This window comes from Botryllus schlosseri, chromosome 6 (assembly GCF_051294905.1).
Source record: "Botryllus schlosseri isolate E-star chromosome 6, Bs_hap1, whole genome shotgun sequence".
NCBI classification, from domain to species: domain Eukaryota; kingdom Metazoa; phylum Chordata; class Ascidiacea; order Stolidobranchia; family Styelidae; genus Botryllus; species Botryllus schlosseri.
In genome coordinates this window covers 12,867,198-12,887,071 of record NC_137241.1, presented here as the reverse complement: position 1 = coordinate 12,887,071, position 19,874 = coordinate 12,867,198, and the positions used below count along the sequence as shown (strand labels likewise).

Genomic DNA, 19,874 nt, shown 5'->3' with positions numbered 1-19,874 from the left:
CGAGTACTCCAATCATTTCGCCCAACCATTCAGTCACGACTGACTATATCCGGCCACCGAACAAATATATACTGGACCAATTTAGAACTGCCTATCTAGTAATGTATCTTGTTCTCATGCGGCCCGTAGACTGTCGTTCTTATTTACAATTCAGAACCATGTATCTGGATATGCTTCATCGAACTTTGATAAACGCTGAAGCCATTACGAATACCAATATATTATTCGGTGCATGCGCACCAATTTAATTTCACTCATTTCTAAAGGATAAAAATAATTACTGTGTAAAATATGCAGAACCGCAGAATTACAACGTAGGATTGACCATAAAATCTATTAGTATGACAATGTCACGAAGATAAAGAACTCGCACGATGCTATGTGAAAGAATGTACTTATTCAATACAATAAAATGAGATAATCGTCAAATACATGTACGGCACAGTGTTTTGCATCTACACATCAGATAGCAGTTCGCTGATAATTACTTATCAGAAGCACATTGGACCAACATTGTTGGCATACCAATTGCCGATATATCCGCTAGTAGTGATCGAGAGTCGGAAATACGACATGGCGGTAAGGACAGGAGAATACTGTGTTAACTTTTTCCAAGCATTTCGATTTGAAGTTGCATCTCGCGCTGATGATGAAGTATGTCGCGGGAATTTGATAAAGAGTATCCCAGAGGTACAGTAAAAGGCAATAGAACATGGGGAACAGAAGAGAAATTCCGGCATATTAAATACAGAAAGCATTTTACGCTATGAAAAAGCTTAGCATGGTGAAAAAAATTGTAATAATATAATGCGAACGCGTATAAATCACATACTGAACAAGAGGAAAAAACCTGCTACAACTAACATGATGTACTAACGGTGCCCAAGCACCGGCAGTGAGTGGGGTAAGCGCTGTTGCACTCAAATCAGTCGAAGGAGTCCAAACGATACGCGATGGACGTAAGAAGCAATATCGTTTTCGGCGAGACGTGACTTGTAGCCTAATCTTTCGTGATATAATAATGTATTTGTGATATAGACAGCAGGGATAGGGTGAGTTCCCTTGCAGCTGGGTGCTTGTGACAGCATAGCAACATAGCATAGCAAGCTCAAGGTAAAAGCGGTTCGTTAACCATGTAGTTTGGCAAAGGGTGTGTCGCAAAGCAGAGCAGCCATTCAAAACCAATATCAACAGACTTATGGATGGGTTAGTTCACGGATGGTTGAATTTCCGACCGGCATCGGGACGGGAAACAATCATTTAATTTTAGCGTGTACATCATTTTTCTGGCAGATGCCGTAAGAACCATTATCGCCTAAGTGAACTTTGGCAGAATGAAATTACGCTGAAGATAAACTTGACGACACAATGACATTAGATAAACGGCCCGTACCGGGCAACGTGCATTACTCAAGCGCGCTAAGTAGCGACACGTCTGAACCACTAAAAGTGGAAATAAATATTCGTCACATATAACTTAAAAGTTGATTTTTTTCAGGGGTTCCAAGCATTACATTTTTGCGTCCAGCATTTCCAAAAATAACTTACACATGGCGACGCCTCCCTTTTGACGAAGGCCGTGGAAAAACGACACGGCCCGCATCGAAGTCTGACGCAGTAGGGGTAAGCTCATTAGTAGCCTGGAGAAGCGTTTAGGGTCCGTCGGGTGATGCAGGCTGCATTGCTCGTGCAGGGCGTCTTGGAGGCTGTCTTGTAATTTCAGCAAGCCGCTCAGATCTTCCACGTGAGGCGAATCTGAGAACACAGGGCTCCGTGTGAATACAAGCGCCCAACTATACACTGTACATTAGGGCTGTTCAAAAATAACTTTTTTCTTCGGATTCCAGCCATTCACTGATTAAATTGTCAGGTTACCCTAAAAAACGCTGCACACCAAATTTGGTTCGATTCTAACAAGTATAGGACTCCGCAGATCCAATTAAAATTTTTAATTTATTATGGAAAATTAAAAAAAAAAAAATTCCAAATTTTTCTGCCAACCCCATGAAATTGTTGAGCTGTCTTCAAAGACGTTGCAAAACAAATTTGAGTCAATTCCGACCAGTGGAAGCGGAGTTATGTGAGTTTTTCGTTGATAAATCGCGGATTATCCACCAATCAAGGATAATCCTAGAAATTTCAACGAAAAACTTCAATAACTCCGCTTCTACTGGTCGGAATTGACTCAAATTTGTTTTGCAACGTCTTTGAAGACAGCTCAACAATTTCATGGGGTTAAGAGAAAAATTTGGAATTTTTTTTTTTTAATTTTCCATAATAAATTAAAATTTTTAATTGGATCTGCGGAGGCCTTTACTGGTTGGAATCGAATGAAATTTGGTGAGCAAGGTTTTCTACTGCAACCTGACGATTTAAGAGGTGACCGGCTTGAATCGGGAAAAAAAAGTTATTTTTGAACAGCCCTACTGTACATAGACGGCTGGAAAATAGGTGTATTAACCAGATTTCCACCATAGCGTGCGAATCAGGCCAGCGCACTTTTTGGTAACAAATTACGCTATCGCACCGATCGCAATGGGTGAAAACGACAAAGACAGCAATCATTGTTAAGATATATTCCAGTGGTACAGAGGGTACGTGTGCCACCTTTTTGCGATTTCTGGGGGCAGTCACGAAAAGAAACATTCCACCGCACGATTTTCATTCACAGTGTATTTTCCCACCTATGAAAAACTCGATATATATTGATTTTTATCGATGCCGACTATTTTCCTACGCGACATTGTTACGCGGTGATTGCCTGTAAGCTCTTGGGACCTTGCCAAATCCCTAATTTACCCAAAATCTCCCACGGAATTTGCGAATCGACGATTGGACATGGACATTGACTTATCTAATTCCCAGAAAGTAGCTAGGAGTCCTAAGACAGGAGCAGCACGGAAATGCGTGCCGTTTTTGCGGGCTATCTCTTAAATGCGGATACAGTGTTCAACGCCGCTTAAGTGACGGTAAGACACGTACTAGTAGCTGCTAAGTTAATTACGATCGAAGCGCAGTGACAACGTTAAGTAATCGTGTCGCCATTACGTAAAAGCATTACGCTGTCCTATCGACGCAATTACATCAAGTGTAGGGAGTAGTGTTGCGAAAAATCGAGTACCTTGGTGATTCAATATAGTATTAGGCTTCGAGTCGAATATTCGAGTATCACTCATTGTGGTGTCACAACATTATGAGTGACGTGGAAAGTTCAAATATACAACCACTGAGAATTAAATGCCAGTCCTACATCACTTTAACGATAATTTGGTATTCTTCGGCTGTACCCAATTCATTGTACTTGAATGCTGCGGGTTGATCAAGAATTGACAGATATGTTATTTTAGTCAACATGCGTAGCTTTGTACTACACGTTTTATCTGCTGCAGTACAAAAAATCGAACTTTCAAGGTTTCCACAAGGGGGAGTACTATCGAAACTATAATTCTAGTTGATACTCTCAGTATCAGTGTCAGTATCAGTTCATTAGTAATTCTACCACTCGATCCAGATTCGAGTACTCAAATCATTTCGACCAGTCCGAGTGCTGATGGAAATGATCTGTAATCGCAACATACAGCCTCTGTGCATCTGACATCAGTGCGAATTGGATTTCTATGGAACAAGTGACATCATCAGGCCCACAGCGAGTACAGCCTCTTCTGAGAAGACTCAAAGTCCACCGCCAGCTCGCAGGCAACGCCCGCTGGGTAATAAAGTAACAGACATCCCATTGAATACCGTTCCAAATTTAAACTCTGTAGCCAGCATCCAGCAACGCCGCAGCCGTATATGGCGGCGAGACAACTGCGTTGCTAGGATACCGAGAGACGTCACGCGCGTTTCGCATACGTCGCAGACATTTCGTCACATCGACCAATCACAGTACGGCTTGAATATCCGTTGTCATCTCTCGCACGATTTCGTAATCGAAAACGTCACAGTTCGAGAGAATGTGACGACCGCAGACTTGACGAGAGAATTTTATTCAATTTGCTCGAACAAACGCACGCGCTTGCTTGCAAACTTGGTAGTTGGTATACACGGTATGACCGGATTTAACGACGACTCACCTGAATTCACCAAAGCAATCGCCTTCATAATGACGAACTCCGCCTTGCTAATACTGAGAGACTTGAGTTTTTTGTGCAAATGAAAAATCGATTGTGAAAGGTCGTTTAACTGCGACACTTGACACATTTCCGAGTCTAATATGAAGTCCTCTGCAAACACTATCTCGTCATTGCGAGACAGAGACCTGAATAAAACATCGAATGTATACAGGCATTCGTGCGATTCGCGAATGTCATCCTTGATTACCTGTACACAATTCCAAGCATTAATATTTCCATCCATGCGGACTGCAATAGCGCCATTTGATCAGCCAGAGAGAGCATGGTGAAACCTGGAAAAGTACGGAAATTGTTGCAACACAATCGGTCGAGTGACGTCGCTAAATCACGTCATCATCTCTGTGTCACTGACGAATTGTGCAATGATCGTACATTACGTCAGTACACGGTCACTACACAGGGGATTTCATCAGTTTTCATTGCGCCATAGACATTCCTTACAACGTAACTATATTTTTCCAATGATCTGAACATCTTGACTTCGGAAATATCGCCGTGGTGGTACCAGTGGTTTGAAAAGGTAGTATATATTGCCATAACCATTCATTGGATAATTTCAACGATTCAAAGCGTCAGAAGTAGAGTTTACGCAATAACGTGAAGAACAGTCCCAAGGGATTCGAAACGTCTCGGCGAAGTAAGTGCCTTGCTATCGGCTATTCGTGAAGCCATTTGGAACGAGAATTGCATGCGAAGCCGTCGTTATCTGACATCACGAGCTGATAACGTACGAGTACAACTACTATTCGGAAGAGTACTGGTTTAATCACGAAAAAGGAGTCACAAAGATTACACATGTTATGACGAACAAGGAGTCTCTCACATCAATCGCCCGACTGCAAGGTATTTCCATGTAAAGCACAGACTGTACGATTGATTTTCTCAGAGTGGGGCCCGTTACCAAGGATTCGGTGATGCCAGTTATTCGGATTAAAGAAATACGTACAAGACAGCATGCAGAGCGTGGGCATGAAGCAGGCGTTTCCATTTATTGTAACGAACATAATCTAAATGCTCAATAGGGCAGATTGAATGGTCTGACTAAATTTAGAAGAAATGATGGCGCTTTCGTCGATAATCGCGCCGTAACTAGCTCTTATTTGAAGACAAAATGGTCGATACAAGTTCATTAACGAACCACCCCGCTAAGCATAATAAACGCGCCGAACTTGTCACGACCGCACATCATAAGCTGATGCACAACCTCCAGTCATCGTCTTATCGATGGCGGCGCGAGAATTCGGAAGATAAACGTACTATATTGCAAACTCATGAACAGGAGCACGCTTATCAAAAAAAAGATACGAGTTCAGACCAATGCTTACAGCTGTTTATTTAGGTCGGAATAGTCGGTAGGGTGCAAATTCCGCTGAATGGAGCGTATATAATAGGTCTTCGGCGCAATAGCGACACAGTCTACTACCGCCGGCTATTGAAGATATTCAATGCCAGATTAAATACGGCTTTGAGCAAACATGACCATTGCCCCCACGTATACAAATTCCGTATATACGCCTAGGGAAGTGCGAAGGGAATGGCCTTCTGGTTTCGTGATATCATAGTCGAAGTCACATCCGCTTGTGCTTTCCATACCATACTTATTAAATACATTCAAAAGTACATTTTATCCCCGAGGTATCTCGTGGTATGCAACGCTACCGGCGTCACGGAGCAACGAGTCATTACGAAATATGCATGCCATCCGATCTATGCAAAATGCATGCTCTCAAGTCTCAACAACTGTGATGTGCGTTGTGCAAACATTACAGGTTGAGTAGCAAACCCCCCAATACCCACAGTTGTACTAGTAATATTCAAATTGAACTCGAATGCAATTACTTGGAACAATCGATTAAACTGAGACATTGACATTCATATTGCGTAGCACTCCAAGTAGCTATACACCCTTTACCGCTGAAATATTCGCGTATATAAACATACAACTCGTTAAGGCCTGTAGCTCCGCCCTGACAAGGTGAGGAAACATCTCGTCGATAATACCAGAAAATTTGAAACTAATGTGCCGTTTTTTCCGCGCATCAAAGCAGTTCTAATATATTTGCAAATTTAGGAGTACATCACTAAAAACCAGTGTCGCGCATACTCGCGGAATTCGGCCGGGAATATGGTAATTTCTGTAGGTATCATATCGGGACAAGAGCGCATACTGCAGTCATTGGTCAACTAAACAACTGTCACATAAACGATCCTACACAAATTAATTGTCGCAAAGTAGGTCCGTGGAGAATGAGCGAAACAGACAATTGTACCTGGAATATGCTTAGCCCATCCGATGATTATCACCAATTCCCGGTCAGCTAGATCGCATAGGGTGTTGAGAACTTTTTCCTCGCTTTTCACGTCGAAGCCGGACGCGCCGGTGTCTCGAGACGCGTAAATTTTGTCGGGTTCAGCAAGTAGAAGATGGGAGATGACTTTGTTCGCTGTGAAAGTAAAGATTTATAAGGGTTGGTGGAGCAGGGCATCGTTCTCAATTCTTCACTATAGCTTGTCGACCCCCTCTTCTGCTTGAATACTAAATGTCGCCCAGATTTTCGGTTGATACTACCAACTATGACACTAAGCTACTATTGGGGCTATTGGGATCACAAATTTGACATGAAATTTGATTGATAACTTATGTGCATAGCCCGCTGCTAAAAATTTTATGATGCTTGCAATTCACAAGACCTTCAACTTCGTAAGGTCATAAGGTGGGATTGCGACGGGGTTGAAGTACAAACGGGTGATCAATCTAGCTAATATCCCGTGCCGTTGAAGATAAGGCCATTGAATTCATAGGTACCAACAAAATATTGGGATATTATCAGAAAGAAGACAAATGGGACGCAGCGTTTGATCACAGCTGCACATACGCACTTTGGAATGTAACATGAAACACACCGATAATCTGGAAAAAGTGTGTGTGGATGAAAGCCGGTATTATATCAGGTTTACGAGATATTCGTTTTAACAATAAGTTCATGTCTATGCAGGACTAGCTTTTCCATCTTCAATGTCGGTCATAGCGAGCGGACAAGACAGTATCGGATTCAAGAACGCCAAACATAGCAAAGTGATTATTTAAACTTTTTCGGTTGAAATCCCCAGAGTTTTGATCAATCGGAGGGATTGCTTTTAACGATATTGGCAATTTCATTACACGTGCTTTACACGGCAAACGCAAATCGATAATTAACGATAACGTCGAAACGCGACTGTGCAGTGTGCACCTCATAGATCGACGAACTTCATATTTGAACGTAGTCACGATGACTTGTGGAAGATCACAACTGATATCTGCGACGCTGCGCTTTGATTATCACTCTCGTCCTTTCTGTTGCTCGGGATTCAACGATTGAAACAACCGCTCAAGAAATATTCCAAACCGGGTCCCACAATCAATGCTCGCTAAACCAACTATCGAGCTGCACTGTGCCGATGGTACACAATGCTCTATACCAGAGCAATGGAACTACATGGGATTATAATCAACCACGCGCATGTAGGGATAACTAACATCGATTGTCATGTACAGAGGATTTCACTAACAAATGATGTTGCGATTGATTAATCAGATGCTATGTAGTTCGATCGATAGCTACACGAAATCGTACTTGTTTTCAAAATATGGAAACAAGGGTTTAGTTAGAGTCTTGTAAAATTAATTTGTCGATGTGCATTGTGCGTACCTTGCGGTAATTGCGATTTCTCCTGGTATTGAACTGTAAACACAGGACGCGCCTCCCCGCCTTCAGTTGGCTCGCTCTTTCTCTTGTACTTCTGTCGTCCTCCCCTTACCCGGTCCAAACGCACACCTGTGCAGAAACCAGGAGTGAGATTAAAGTGTTGTGTAAAAAAACTTCAACAACTTGAAACCGAACCAGGAGTAAAAGAAGTGTGGTACAACGTATCTATCTGACTGGTACCAGCGATATCACTTTATCCTGGCGAAGTTTACGACCCGATTCCTACCAGCTCAGCAGTGTCACGGGTGCATAGCTCAATATTGTCGAAGAGGATATGAGTGACCTAGGACTTATGAAATGACTTGGGCTTCTCAGCATTGGGAGGTTCAGTCAGGCATATTGACAAGGTGCAAAAACAATAACAAAAACTTTTTACGGTGCTTTGGTTGCGACAATTGACACACGCCGTCAAGTTACACGGTAGCTATATTATAGCCTGACAACCTAAGGGCAGTAAATGCTAAGACCACGGCAATAGTTACACGGAACAAACAGTTTGAAATGTTTTCTCAAAGTAAGCAAATAATTACTAAGTTTGTGCACATTCAGCTTTCCTAGACCGGGTACCAAACCAAGTCATTGAGTTTGCCCGCGGCATTAGGAGCCGCGATTTGATTGAATAGTATAGTAGAGTATAGTAAAGTATACTATGACTAAGCTCGTTATTGTCAAAAACATGCCATGTCACGAGCACATTGAGTGTGAAGTAACCAGGTGATATATCCTAAACTTTGAAAACGGAATTTTCCTCAATATCTTGTGGAGATGGGGCATTCTAGCGTTTACCGGGAAACGCACAGTACATTGTCACTTAGGTTACAGTTGTATTCACTGTAATTGGTAATTTCGCGATCTCACGAATTTCATTTCAATGCCAACAATATCCACAATGTGGTATGCGAAATATCGCATCATAAGTCTGGTCAAATTATTGCGTTGCTATATTATCATCGTGCTTGTTAAACACTCTTGAACAAACGAACGGGACTGAACTAGGATGTTACCAATTAGTTATTAATCATCCACTGTGAATTTTTCAGCAATGTAATTTCAAACCCTGGCAAGCCGTGGACACAGAGTGTGAAATTTTGAATGTTTACCGAATCCGCACAGACAGCGAAAAATATCAAATCGACTGCTTTTCGATGTACATTCCGTGCTCCCTATCGGGACCAAAGGTCATCCATCACTCACAAGCATGAATTTCTACCGAATCTTAACTTAGCAAAATATTGCGGTTGATTCCTACTTCATGGGATACGTCTTTGGTACTAAAAGTCAATACGATGCATAATATCATAAAGTCGATGGCGCGTGGGACCCGGCGAAGCGTGAAATGTGGTATTTGAAAGATTAAGCTCTGATGGTAATCTCACTGATGGCGATAGCGCTACGGATTATTTGCAGATTGATCGCACCGGTTGGGCTATCGGGTAATTTCTAGTTACACTGTCGAGAAGAGCCACAAGCATAGGCCTACGACGGAACACCAATAGAATTCGGCCACTTGAGAAGAACAAATGAAATACAAATGAAATTCAAGTTCATTATTAGTCTCGTTGATTCTACTTCAAAATAAGGTCTTAGCCTTTTACGGGCTTTGAACATTTGCATTTACCTTCTCTCAACATTCCTACTCGAAGGCACTTCGTGAAGCGGCAAGCCTGACAGGATTTCCGTCTTCGTTTCGTGATTTCGCAGTCGTTCGTAGCCGGGCATGTGTAATCGATGCTACCTATCCAACAAATTGAAATTGATGTCTGCTGTACGTCACAAAAATGTACCGCTGCATACGTACCTTGTATCGTTCTTTTGAAGAATGCCTTGCACGCTTCGCAAGAGGCCACTCCGTAATGATAGCCGCTCGCTATATCCCCGCATACGAGGCATAGTCGTTTGGGCGGTGCATTCACCGATGTTGCGTGGCTAGATGTAGCGGCTACCGATTGTGTACTGGACGACTGTGATAATGCGGGAGTATAAGATGAACTTGTAATACTGCATGGGGTTTTGATCAACACTGCTGATGGCTGGGTTAGGCTGGAAGAACTGATTATTGAGTCTTTCAGTAGGGTATCTGCATATGGTAATACCACTGACTGAGAGGAATCGTGCATATCCAACCCATCAGTGCGCAGTCTGTAAATTTCGTCGCAATCGCTGCTGTTAAAAGGTTCCAACTTAACATCATAATGTCTGTTGGTCCAGTTGAAACACATATGTTCATCAGCCCCGTAAGAACTAGCCGATCCTAGTCCAGAATCCCCGCTTGCATCGAAGTCGTTGCCCAAGAAATCAAAGCTGCTGGGGAAGGATAAATAGTTCGGCGGACTGCAAGGGATCCCATCGGATGAGCTATTGCTGTCCGGGCTACTTCCAGAAGAATTTAGACTTGTACTGAATCCACCGGTGCTATCGAGGGGACTGTACGGTTCTTGTTTAATGCCACTCGCAGACAGAACTTGATTCAAACGGTCGTCGCCTAGCAATGTACTACACATCTTCGCTGAAAAAGAATATCAAGTGATTGTTATTGATCTGTTTAATGAGAATCATCAATTATAAACCAGGCCAGTAGAAATTGTCTGGAAACTCGAAAAATGGTACATTCCTGCCGAGAGCTCACAATTCAACCGCACTGAATAAGAAGTACCAATCGAGGGTGCGGAGTTTTCCATAGTCTCGCCACCTACGTAAAACAGCGTTTGACATCAACGTGGTCAATCACACCATAGGTGTCGAAAAGATATCAAGAAACTCTACTCGACAAGACCTCGCGTGAACTTGTTTTGCTGGTTTAAATCGGAACTTATCCACTGTAGTCAAGCCACTTATATTCCTGCTTACCAACACCACAATCCATTCTATGTTGTTGATGAGCCATACATCTCGATCTCACATTAAGCGACAGCAGCATACGTGCTCGGCGAGAGCACCTACATCGGCAACTACTCTTGCTGAAGTGAGTGACGTGGTGTCATACGTCACGTTATATCGCAGATGGAAAATTACCGAACTCGTTACGTAAGTACAGCGCAAGCCACTGTTATGAAATTGCTTTTTTTAGTCGGCTACTTATTCTCTCGCATGTATTCCTAGTTCCTACATAGATTGCCGGGGTTGATCTGCAAACACGTCTCAATGCAATGGCATTTTGTACGGACTGAGATGGATGCGATCCAATTCACTTTTTATTATTTACCGATAAGAATGCCTATGTCAACTGTGATGGTTTACTAATTGTAACACAGAACATGCGATTAGTGATGACGATTTCATTTTTCTGGACTAGAAAGAAAGCTCAAGTTCATTTCCCGTTGAGATGAATGCAATCCAATTCACTCTTTCGTAGTTACGGAGAATGCCTATGTCCATTGTCCACCGTGATTGTTCACTAATAACAAATCAATATATGCGGTTATTGGTAATGCTCTTTATAGTACTGGGCTCGAAAGAAAGAGCGAGTTTATTTCACATTACTGTAACACCAATTCGAGAAATTTGGAATTCGTTGATGATTACCGAATGTACCACCGCTAAGTTAAGCACAATGGCCGGACATCTCGATATGTATTCGTGACGTCAAGTGGGTCAGCGACCTAACTGCTGGACAGCACACAGCCTGTCTGACGACATGATATGACGTGTAACTGACCCTTGTATACCCTAGCAGACATAGTAATTATATCAATCGCAAACATTACTGACAACCTATCCACAATTCAACCTGGAACCGAATCGAGATGCTAACTCTCGTACACGTTAAATCAAATACATAATCAGATCAGATACATTTCCGAATTACACATGTTTACATGAGTTGCGGAATTGGAGTAATGAAGCATCGGAAAGTACTTAGATCTATCAGATTCCTGTCGCGCTAACCCCAATTAGAGATTCCTATCCGCTTGTCCCGAAGGATTCGATTTGCCTAAACTGTTAGATAACATTTAACAAAGTTGAGTATATTTATAGAAGCTTAACTGACTTGTGTTTCCTAAACTAATGCCAGGGACACCATAATGCCAGTTACTTGATGGCTTATATTAATTACAGCAGTAACACATGCATCCTAGATTACAGCGAAACAACTATACTCGGCCAATATTTCCAAATGACAGCAAATGAAAGCGTATGCAATCAATCAATGATTGACTGTCTTGGATTGTGGTATACTTCGTCGTTTAGTTTTCTTTACCGGTTGGAAATTGCTGGTTTCCGCGATAGGATAATATGATCTGAACAGGATATTTGAAAAATAGCTGACGGTATATTCCTTTCTAGTAATCCATTTCTCACAATGAACGCATCAGATGCAAGCCCAGATTGGAACGAGATACTCGGTGGTACTATAACACTATGTTCTGAAGCCAACGATGTGGAATAACATCCCTGAACTGTGCGAAATTTAAAATCGATATCACATACTGAATGTCAAGTAAAACGTTCCTCAGGTATCTATACTATGCACTCACTAAACCCTCTCCTGCAGTTGACTTACCTGAATATTGAGCTGTTCAGGAAGTCTATTGGAAAAGTATACGTGAGTTAATAGATTACACGCAGTGAGTTTCTGCATGTGTGGTGTGACGGTATTTGCGTTGCTACATGATTCGCTGGCGTTTCAGTTTGCTGCATGCATTGCGACAATGCCCTTTTGAAGAAAATGTAGAATACCGTTTTTCAGGAATTCGGCTATTTCTAGTTCTGATTAAGATATCTGGAACTATCCGTGTATCGCCTCATACACAGCTGACCTATTAATATATCCCTTGCGGTCCACTTTTGGGACGCTAATTGCAGAATGTCTGCGCTCATATTACGATTCCCACAATTGTTGACGATTCAAATGTGCTTCGCGTCGCGGGAGCTGTGAAACACACCATATATTTCGATAATGAAAGTTCAATCTTTGATATACCGTCGTGGTCATCAGCTGATCGAAATACCGCGCTATCAGTAACGATTATATCGAAGTATATTTAACGGCAAACCGGGTCGGCATTGTTAACGACTAGATCAAATTACCGAGGATAGCGTCTTTTGTCTGTAATCACATTGTCTTGAATTTATCGAGTTTCGCCAAGTCTGGTAACGAATATTGGACTTTAGAATCGGGCGATGTTTTAACAGAAAAGAATGTTTCCAATGTCTAGCGACACCGCTCAGATAATACATTCGACTTTTTAATGTTCAGGAGTTACACTATCACAAAGTTCTACACCCACACAGGAAGTGGTTCTCACTAAAAACTTCAATAAAACGTAACTGATTACGCACTGAGTTACTAGTTCTCCCGTGTCATGCACATTAGGCTGGGAATGGTTTGTCTCTAGGATGCTATGATAATAGTCAATGTGTCACCGAAGGAAATCATGATTAGATGTAGCAGAACTTTACAAAACTCAGCAATGAAAATAGAGTCAGTAAACATGGCTGACTATCGCAGTCCTGCCTTACCTCCACTCGATACACTAAAGTGATCGTTCTCTAATCACCGACAATAAAAAGTACTATGGAATACTTGGAATGGACATGTGATAATATATCAACCACTATCACCAGTCGGTGTTGTTATCACATCGAATCTAATAGGATATGTAACTGTTTCATGTATAAATGCTGCGTATCAGATACGCGACCTAAGTGACAATACAGAATCGTGATGAAGCTATCCGGAACATCCATTTGCACGAGTATGAGAGAAAACTTGCATACAGCTGAAATTACATTGGGACATATATATGCAGACCTTCCGGTTATATTGGTGATTTTTCAATAACCATTTGCAATCAATATTTTACACTCGTCGAACCGTGAGAACTGGACAATAAGTCTGCCTGTCCCAGAGAAATTCCCATACTTATAATGTATGTGTCTCGCTCTTCATTCATCGGAATACAGGTGTATGAGGGAATGATTTCTCAGAAAGCAATCTATAGTAACACATCGAATTACCTCTTTTGATGAATAGTTTTGACGGCGCTGAGCTCTTTGTCGGATCCAGTTTTGCAGACGTTTGGGCTCTGTTCGCTTCGCGACAAAGCATCCACAAGAATAAGATAAAACGTTTGAACTAAGAAGTCTATACACTATATTTGTAAGAATGAAGTAATGAATAAATATTTCTATAACTTAAAAGCGCATATCTCAGTTTGGAGAATATGATTTTGAAAATATTTCTTCTGCCGACGCTCCATTATCCAATAGAGGTAGGCTATATGCTAAATTCTACCAAGGACTCACGCCGAGTGATAATGCCTACCGTGTCTTTACCACCACGAACGTGATAATTCAATAATACTTGGCTTGTAGTATTCCTCGCCCTAGTTCGAAACACAACAGCCGCTCTCTATCCCATTGTCAATATCTCGATACCTATCGCGTTGGCCTTAAAAATAAATGTAGGAATTCTACGACCAAGTAATATTACGTATTTGATTTCTTACTCGTGTAGGCCTTCACGTATAATGGCTAGGGAATCATGTAGCACACTGAATATTTTACTGTTGCTTGCCCAATAGGCATACGATGACGATTCAGCTAGATGTCATACAGTTTATTGAGTATTCCAAGAATTTTCATGCGTCAAAACTTAGACGGATTTTTATCACCAACAACATTTTGTTGTGTTGCTGATATTATGCTTTTCTCATCAATGCGGGTAATAGCAAAATCGTCGAACCGAAGTGATCTGACTGTTTACAAAGGTACATAAGTAGGCCTGCTGCGCATAGCACTGTTGCGGCTCGTTGGAAAAATATTTGGGTATTTTCTGCATTTACAATCATCTAATAACTCATATAGAGACATTTAATCTTGATTACAGTAATTGGTAACTCGAAGTACTGTGCTAAAGAGAACACCGCCCGCTAAATGAACCAGTACATCACCGGTAGCTGGAATATCTATACAACTGAATAAGTATAGCTGTAGTTGACATAATAAGCATACCCGAGTTAATGAATTCAAACTAAACGCCGAGCAGGTGTCGATATATTATAACATATATATAATATCATAAATCCCGCGGTACGCCATGTTATTTCTATTGTTCAATTGGTGAAATGCCGGTGTTATCCGCTACAATAAAGAATCACGTGACGGCATACATCTCAAAAATGATACCAATCTCGGCATGGGCACGACATAGCAATGTAGCAAAGGAAATACAATGGTAACTGTATTCCGAGGGACGCGATCGCCTATTATACGGAAGGAATGGCTTCCTATATGCTTATTCCAAAACTTATCATAATGACGCATTGTTCTCTGTATGCCGCCTGATGTAGACCGAATATTACATAATTGAAAGGTCGCGGGTCTCAGTTATTGATGATCCTTAGGTCAGCACTTGCGGCATATCGCTGGATATTATAAAGTTTACAAACAATTCCCCAATTAAAGAGTGGCTGTCTGGAGCGGGGCACCTTTGACCTCGACGCGACACTTTATACGTCATGGTATACACTCAACGAGATATGCATTGCAGTTGCCATATAATATGCGGAACTGTATCTTTCAAGGAATTCAAATAAAGCGGGCGTGGTGGTCGATACTTGTCTAAAAAGGCTTTGGATTCTGTCAATACTCTATAAATCTTTATTTCAATCAAAGTTAAAATTTGGAATTCTGAGCTGGAGTGTTGTCAGTAAAATTGCAATCTACCCGCTGCAATAACTACGACATCTGGCTCTCGGCATCATTGCTGGGCGCATAATTGGATCGGGATGTGTGACTATGATTACCCAGTCGCTACTGAAGGATTTGGTTTTTTAAGCTTACAAATGAGGAAGCTAGAAGTTGTCAAGTTTATGTATCAGTTTCATTGTCACGTGAAATTACATGCCTTCTTCACTTCGGAATCAATAACGCATGGGCGGCACATAAAAAACAGACGGGCTTAGGCTATTTGGTACGAATTACAAAAACGCACTTCGCTCTACCTAGAACAAGGGTGTAAAGCATACGGCACATCAGACTATTTCATCCGGCTCGTGAAGTATTTATGAGTAGATTGAAAAATGCTTGTATAATCTAGCATATTTATAACAAATATTTATATTTGATAGTAAGAAATACTTCCTTTAAATAATCCCTCACGACAACAAATGTAGAGCAACTTTAATTGTTCATAGGCCACATTATAACCATGCGAGAGCAGTTTCACTCAAGTCGCCAATACGAACAAGACGTTGGCATCGACATGAGGCAAGGAGAACGTAAAAAAGTGCACAGTGCACACTGAGTACTGAGTTTTACGGGAAAATTGATCTTGAAGTAATTTTTAGCAGATGCGAAAACGTCAATGCGAAACCGTTATATGCAAGTTACATGTAGAATATAATACTAACATAAAAACGTATTTCAAATATCTGTGGTCGCACTGCTGAATCAATTCTGACTTTAAAAGACCCCGACCTCTAGAGATACCCTATAATTGCGATTTATAGTAATACAATAAGTAATAAAATTCGAACGTTCGCATTTACAGTTCAATATCTTGTATTGGTCACAACGCCTGCGAAGGGCTAACGAATAAAACAAATGGAGAATAGAATTATATTACCTTATATCGTCGTTGGAGCCACTGCCATTGTCCGGTTATAACTGTATTCAACCAGCCGATTATCGTATTTTTGCTAATTCCGTTGTTTTCGAATAAAGGTCTTGCTAGAATTGAACCTTGTGATCCATAATTTTATATAATTTTTACGTTGCATGTAGACTTGATCATAAAGTATTCAAGTGAACAACTGGGGCTTGGTTTTGAGGTGATATTTTAGAATCTTTTGACTGGTCCGGCCCGCGAGCGATCTGAAGGTTTGCATCCGGCCCGCGACGTAAGTTGAGTTTGACACCCTAAGAACAAATATCACCGTGGTAGAAAATTCTACTGAATGACAGAAATCGATTTCATTGGACCTTGATCCGACCCATGCATCCGACACATCGAATTGGCCGACCATCGCATGTCGCTTCATTTTCCTCGCTTGTCATTTTTATGTAATGTCTTATTACTAGGGCAAGTTTTTTCAACTTTTTCAACCTTTTTTACAGCTTCCGGCAGCTTTCTAAGATACTCAGAATCTGTTGGGAGGGATTTTATACCGCAACTTTTTGCAAATTTTCTCAAGTTTTCATGCCAATTTTACTGCACCCTTTATCAAACATCGAGTAAAAATGTAAATGAGCGAATAAAAAACATGTTCTAAACTATTTCTAGTATGGTTCTATTCTCATTGAGTTGCATAACAAGAATCTATATGATGGGTTAGCGGCATCTCACTATTACACTGGTCAACACATATTTTTAGGCAGACAAAGTAAAAGTGGTTTTGGGGGTTTTGAAGGGCACTGATTCCGAATATGACCTTAGTTTTTTCAAATTGGCTCTTGTTGTGGAGATAACCCATGGGGCTATTTTGGCCAAAATCTCCCATTTTCGCGGTAATGACTAGATAAAAAATCGGCTTAGTCGTACTATAAAGTTTAGAAATTCAATCGACTTGTTATTTTTACACACAAAAGACTAATTTAAATCAAAATACAGCAACAGCACTATATTCAGGGGTAATAGATTTATCATAGTTACAGACTTTCACGGATATCATGTACACAAATATACTCCAGTCATGTATATAAGTATTTACCTAGATACTCAAATAACGTGGCATTAATTCAATCAGTTTTACGTCAACCACCTATTGTAAATTTGAAATAATCAGTTGGAATACAATATTATTGATATATTTTGAATTGAAATTGTTTTTTGTACGATTTTCGCCTGTAAGCTATTTAGTGCAGTTTTTCGAAAGGTTCCGGCAATGGTCTGATATAATATGTTCAATGGTTCATCTCATCTGCCCTGGTATCTTTCTTTTGTTGTTCTGATGTCTTTGTAGAGCCTCTCCGCTAGCTAATCAACAAAATGATCGGGAAATATATCAAGATGACTGAACAGGAAGTGAACTTTTATGCTCATGTTTGTTCCAAGTTTTCGATATGCAGATACGAATTTTCGGACCAACTGTTTGTAGTTGGGTGTTTTGTGATCATCTAAAAAGTTTTATTTACTACATCTTGGGAGAAAATACATGCTGTTAACTCCTTCCTAATGTGAAATTGGAATCTTTCATCGGGATTCAAATATACCAGATACCAGATTTAAGCTTCTCGTTTGATAGGGTTACTAGGTACACCCACTTTGTTAAATCAGTGGAAAATTATCCATTTATCAGTCAAAAGAAATGGGACACGTGCGACACGCTCTCTCAAAAACCCCAGAAACGGCTCTCGCAGATGTTCTGCCTAAAAAAATTTTTCATTTCGTTGACCAGTGTTATCTATGACACAATGGTCAGCAAGCAAGAAGTTCAACAACCCCTACCAAGCCCGACCGTGCTCGAACAATATGTGAATATAGATGGCTTTATCAATTCTGTCGTCCAAATTCGAGTTGGTTTCCCATTTCACGAACGCCCAGGCGAGACCGCCGAACATTGCTTTTCCCTTATAGTCACCATTTTGAAGCTACTGATTTTGTTAAAGTCACCAAGAGTGAGTTTTTCGGCAATGCCTTAGGTCAAGTTTGCAGACCTAGGGGGTTTGAGAGGTGGTATGTAACTTCTTTTCAGTGAGGGGGTTATCGCCACGCTGCTTCGCTTTTTTGTCAAAGTATCCCGCATTGCGTCATTTTCTTGCTGTGTACCGGGGAAAATGTAATTTCTCGCGGTCTCGCCAGACCGTCGATGAAAAGGCCAAGTAACAAACTTGACAGCTCGGCAGAAACTAGGTTATACAACGACACCTTCCGAGTATCTCATACCCTAATAATTTAACAGAAATTATAAATGCAACTTTTTACTGCAAATTTTGTTAAAATTAAATGCAACTTTCTCGCGATTTTAGTGCAACAAAAACCTGCCCTATATTACTTGTTATTCAAAGTGAAACTGTATTTACCTCTTATTGAACACGTGTTTTAGGCCACATGCTTTCCAAGATGGGCTTCTCATTGAAAGATACTTTCTACCAAGTCGTTTCGACCTCTTACGGTGTTTGAATCGAATAAAATATTAATATAACTAACCAAAACCAGACCTTTTACATCTATGTTTCTTCATAGATCATACTAACCTACGGATAGTAAAATCGTCACACTTGAATACGCAGATATAAGTCTGCTGCTGAGCCGGCTAAAACCTATAGCTGTGGCGGTGTTTTCATTGCCCTGACCAGATTTTAATTTGTGTTTTTGTAATCAGTGCAACACTAGCTTGCCAGTTTTATTGTAGTTGAGTGCTCGGATCGCCAGCTATTGGATCACCAATTATGCTGGTTTTAGTCGGTTAGCAGTATACCTCTCTGCGTATTCAAGTGTGGCGAATCAGTTGCCCTCTATATACGTAGGATAGTACGCTATAGTTTTTATCCCTTTACCGATCGCTCATCACTGATTTGTTTTTGACGACACCGCGTAACACCTTATTCACTAATGACTTATTTTTCTAATATGCACATTGCACAGGTATGTATTACTTATTATTAGGGCAAGTTTTTGTTGCACTAAAATCGCGAGAAAGTTGCATTTATAATTTTTGTTGAATTATTGGGGTATGAGATACTCGAAAGGTTCCGTTGTATAACGTAGTTCCTGCAGAGCTGTCAAATCTGTTACTTTATTGCCATTTAACGCACGGTCTGGCGAAACCGCAAATATTTCATTTTTTCCGGCACATAGCAAGAAAATTATGCAATGCGGGAATAATTTACTAAAAAAAGTCAAACATCATAGCTATAACCCCTGCCTCCTAAAAACAAGTCAAATACCACACTCACCTAGGGGATTTGCCTAGGTCTGCTAGCATGACCCAAGGCGTTGCAGAGAGAAACTCACTCTTGGCGACTTTAACAAAATCTGTTCTAAAAATAGATCGAATAGCAGCATTTGCCAATATTCGTCAGATTATCACACTATAACATGCTGTGA

General features: G+C 40.9%; 1 protein-coding gene across 2 annotated transcripts; it reads right to left on the bottom strand.

Annotated features, from left to right (window-relative positions):
* Window positions 1–200: 200 nt before the first annotated feature.
* Window positions 201–14,195, bottom strand: LOC145441036 (estrogen-related receptor gamma-like). 2 transcript variants are annotated; one of them, XM_080318820.1, is made up of 8 exons: window positions 13,841–14,195; window positions 9,681–10,388; window positions 9,501–9,617; window positions 7,826–7,951; window positions 6,404–6,577; window positions 4,321–4,405; window positions 4,074–4,258; window positions 201–1,755 (listed from the first exon to the last, which is right to left on the bottom strand). In XM_080318820.1, exons 1-8 carry the CDS (start codon window positions 13,929–13,931, stop codon window positions 1,511–1,513), a joined length of 1,731 nt encoding a protein of 576 aa, XP_080174946.1. In that variant the 5' UTR covers window positions 13,932–14,195; the 3' UTR covers window positions 201–1,510. The 2 variants fall into 2 exon arrangements, with proteins under 2 accessions (XP_080174946.1, XP_080174947.1); XM_080318821.1 differs by lacking the exon at window positions 13,841–14,195 and adding an exon at window positions 10,730–13,752.
* Between the last annotated feature and the right edge of the window lie 5,679 nt (window positions 14,196–19,874).

Coding starts and splice junctions, on each gene's coding strand:
- LOC145441036 (XM_080318820.1), bottom strand. CDS start 13,931: ATGCTTTGTCGCGAAGCGAACAGAGCCCAAACGTCTGCAAAACTGGAT. Junction 9,618..9,680: donor CTTCAAAAGAACGATACAAG/GTACGTATGCAG, acceptor TTTGTTGGATAG/GTAGCATCGATTACACATGC. Junction 7,952..9,500: donor AGTAGGAATGTTGAGAGAAG/GTAAATGCAAAT, acceptor GTTTCTGCACAG/GTGTGCGTTTGGACCGGGTA.